The sequence below is a fragment of the Triticum urartu genome, chromosome 2 (genome assembly GCF_003073215.2).
Source record: "Triticum urartu cultivar G1812 chromosome 2, Tu2.1, whole genome shotgun sequence".
Taxonomy (NCBI): Eukaryota; Viridiplantae; Streptophyta; class Magnoliopsida; order Poales; family Poaceae; genus Triticum; species Triticum urartu.
Window position 1 is genome coordinate 215,978,844 of NC_053023.1, and position 3,876 is coordinate 215,982,719.

The window sequence follows — 3,876 nt, forward strand, 5'->3', positions numbered from 1 at the left end:
TAGAGTGAAATGATGGTTGCTTCGTCCGTCTAGCTTAATGCGGGAAAGGTGGGGCTTTATGATTTGACCCCTCATCACTCATTTACTACTACTGCGGCGCTACGACCGGGGTGCCTCCAAGTCCAACCGCTGCTCCGAACTATAATTTGATGCATCGCACATGGAACAAGACGGTGGATGAGCCACATGTCGGCCAAAGTGGTCCTGTTGTGTGTGTCGCCATTTCATGTGCGGACTGACCTGCTCGAGTTGCTACGCCAACATGATAGGAGTAGCCTACCACTTGGTTTTGCTCCTTGGTGAATCCCGACTATATTGATCTAAAAAGATACTACTCCCTCTGTCTCATTTTATAGGGCATGCACGTGGTTCTAGGCCATCCATTTGACTAACTAAATATGAGTTACTATGTCACAAAAAGTATATCATTGGATTCTTAAGCGGTTGTAGTTTCTAAACATATACTGTTCATCACTTATATAGCCACTTAAATTCTCAACCTAGAACGACGTGCATGCCCTATAAACCGATACGGAGGAAGTAGTAAAAATGAGGTGATTTTACAAGCGGTGGGCATGGGAGCATGGCCTGTCATGCGGTCCCACGTGTCATGATGTACCAAGGCGATGTGCATCCCTCTTGAGGCAGAACAATGGCAGAAGCAATACGTGGTTTTCTTGAAGGAGATGATGGCAAAGCAGATTCAGCGAAGTGTGAAATAATGGTTGCTTCGTCCATCTGGGAAGGTGCGGCATTGTGATTTGACGTCTCATTGCTCATTACTACTACTAGGCCGGTACGACTGGGGTGCGTCCCCCTGCTGTTCTGCACTGTTATTTCATGCATGACATGTCGACCCGGTTGCTATATGTCCCACATGTCGTCGAGAGGAAGTACATAATTCATGAAAGTGAGCGTCGACAGAGGAGTACAAGACACGGCTTGGTTTTTACTGCTTCGCGTAAGTATGGCAATGGGTAGGGTATGGGGCGGGTAGAGCAATACCATACCCATACCTGTGTAGTCAATGGGTACAAAATTCTACCCATATCCGTACCCACGGTTATGAAACTTTACCCATACCCATACCCGACGGGTACTCATACCCGTTGGGTACCCAGCAGGTAGATCAAACAATACACAAGTTATTCATAATTTTACATTTATCGATAGCACATTTGACAAAAAAATATCTCAACTCAATAACAGATAGATGAGTATATGACAATTATCTCAATTCAAATTGACAATTGGTGAACTTTAACATAGGTTCACAAACTCATGACACACTTCACCAAATAACATCCGACAAGTAATAAATAAAAACATAAGACCATGGATATCTTTCCAATACTTCTTAAACTTATCCTTCATTTCCTCGGACTTTTTTTGTATAAGCTCAATGTCACTCTTACCCCATTTCCTTATGGCTAAGCGAACGGTAATCACTTTAGGGAAAAAAATTTGTTGTGACATACTTCGTGCCCGAGAATGACTCGGTGATATCAAAGAAGAGCTTCAGCCTATCACATATTTCTTTTGCAAACATCCAATCATCTTTGGTTGGGCAACACCTAAAGTTCTTTTAACATGCCTTTAATTTTTCAAATATCTCTATGTATTCTACTTCAATGCTAATCATGATATAAGTTGAATTCCATCTAGTCTTACAATCAAGAGTTAACCTTTTGTTATACTCTATGTTTAATGTTTTTGCCATCTTTTCAAACTTCTCATGCCTTTTCGGTGTGGCTGACCAAAACGCAACACTGTCTCGCAACCTCTCTATACCTTTCTCTAAGACACTCATTCCATCTTTTACAATTAAGTTTAATATGTGAGCGGCACAACGCATATGCAGTAATTGACCATCCAACATGAGAGAGCTTGTATCCAACTTATCTGGCAATATTCCCGTAGCCTTGTCATTTGATGTGCAGTTGTCCAAAGTGACGGTGGAGATCTTCCTCTCAAGGTGCCACTCAACAAGACACTCATACAAGGCTTCACATATAACCTCAGCTGAATGTGGACATGGCACATAAGCAAACCTATTTAACACAATAAAATAGAAAAAGTCATGAGTATTGCAGAAGCATAGTATGATAATTGCTAATATTTACTATTGTGCTATGTATATATTTATACCTCATAAGAAAGCTCTTTAGGTTCCAAGAATCATCTATATAGTGCGCGGTAACAGCCATGTAACCTCTCTTTTGATAGCCCACTGTCCACAAATCTGTAGTGACAGCCACTCGGTGCTTGAATGTTGCAAAAAAAATCACCATCTTCTCCTTTTGAGCAGAATGCATAGCCACAATATCATTCCTAATAGTATTTCTGCACACCATCTTAAACATCGGCTGCAAAGAAGAACAAAATCTACGAAAACCACTATGATCCACAATAGATAGAGGATACTCATGTTCACATATCATCAATGCAAGATCTTTCCTAGCCTTATCTTGGCCAAAAATGACATTTTCAATATTTACTTTGCCACCTTCACCTTTGGTCAACCTCAGTTGTTGTTGTTGTGGACCAATGGGTGCATGCTTAGGAGGACAACATTCCAAATGTACACGCAAGTGAGTTGTGCCAGCTCTAGGTCCTGCACTAAATTTTCGGTGACAATGATTGCACTCGGCTTTCAGTTGTCTATTTTCTAATTTCTCTTCCATCTCATCCCATACTGCTGATGTTCGCTTCCTCTTAGAACCAGCTCTGCTAGATGTAGCTTGAGATGTTACAGTAGCAGCTTGAGATGTTGGAGTAGCAGCTTGAGAAATCGGAGTAGCTTCAGATATTGGTGTAGCACGTTGAGACGAAGGATCAGCTGAGGTAAAATTCCCTTCACCAGCCACACCCGAGCCTTCGTATCCATCTTGAGAAGCCATTGATCTATACATCAAAACGTGATGCATAACAAATAAGTTTCTCAATTGCAAAAACAAGATACATGACTATGCCACTATGAAAATAAAAATATACAAAGCAATCTATATGTAGACATAATTTATGTCTTTCTCGAAACAGGCCGTCACATAATTTATATCAGCATACAAGTACATGTTGATCTTGCTCATTTCAGAGTCTGTACGTGAATTACAACTATACTGAATAATAACTGTAGTAATTAGGAACGACGACATACAGTACTGGAATCTTCAAGTATAGCCTACAGAATGAACTAAAGTCTGGAAGGGAGCAATAGAAATTTACTAGCAACAGGACGACAGCTTTCAGTCTGCAATACTAAGTTACTAACTCTATGACGTGCCTGCTGCAACATAACTGGACTATATTTTTACTGAACCGTAAGTCCACACTGTCTGGAACGGCAACGTACAGTGTGCAATCAACTAGCAACGCAGTTAGCATCAAGTTTAGCTCACGGAGAGAGAAAGAGTCTTAAGACAAACTAGCAATTAACATCAAGTCAGCCAAAAAATAGTCTGAAGATAAACCTACGCAATTAACATCAAGTTGCAGATTGTACATTGTAGTCTGAAGATACACTTATACGGAGACAAATTAGCAATAGAAAGAAATTTAGTGAGTTCACAATAGAGAGCCTTACCGTCGCGGTGGGATTCCATCCATGGCTTGGCCCTCTTGCCGACGCGCTCCTTTCTGGTGTATAGGGCTAATCTAAGAAAATTCGTTTTTCCGTTTTATAAGTCTTAATTCTACTAGTAGTAGTACCATCACATGTTTGGATTTCGAGGTGCGTTAAATCACCCGATGCAAGCAATGTCAAAAGAAAACTCACCAATGCATGTAGAAGTTTATGGAAATTTAGTGGTCATACATGCATTCGTTCTAATTAAAGCCTCGGTAAACATAACTTCTTGAGAAAAACAAGCGTACTAA

General features: G+C 40.5%; 1 protein-coding gene across 1 annotated transcript; it reads right to left on the bottom strand.

The window, feature by feature from the left end:
- Positions 1–1,327: 1,327 nt before the first annotated feature.
- Positions 1,328–2,900, bottom strand: LOC125541429 (zinc finger BED domain-containing protein RICESLEEPER 2-like). The gene is made up of 2 exons (XM_048704846.1): positions 2,149–2,900; positions 1,328–2,051 (listed from the first exon to the last, which is right to left on the bottom strand). Exons 1-2 carry the CDS (start codon positions 2,898–2,900, stop codon positions 1,586–1,588), a joined length of 1,218 nt encoding a protein of 405 aa, XP_048560803.1. The 3' UTR covers positions 1,328–1,585.
- Positions 2,901–3,876: the final 976 nt, after the last annotated feature.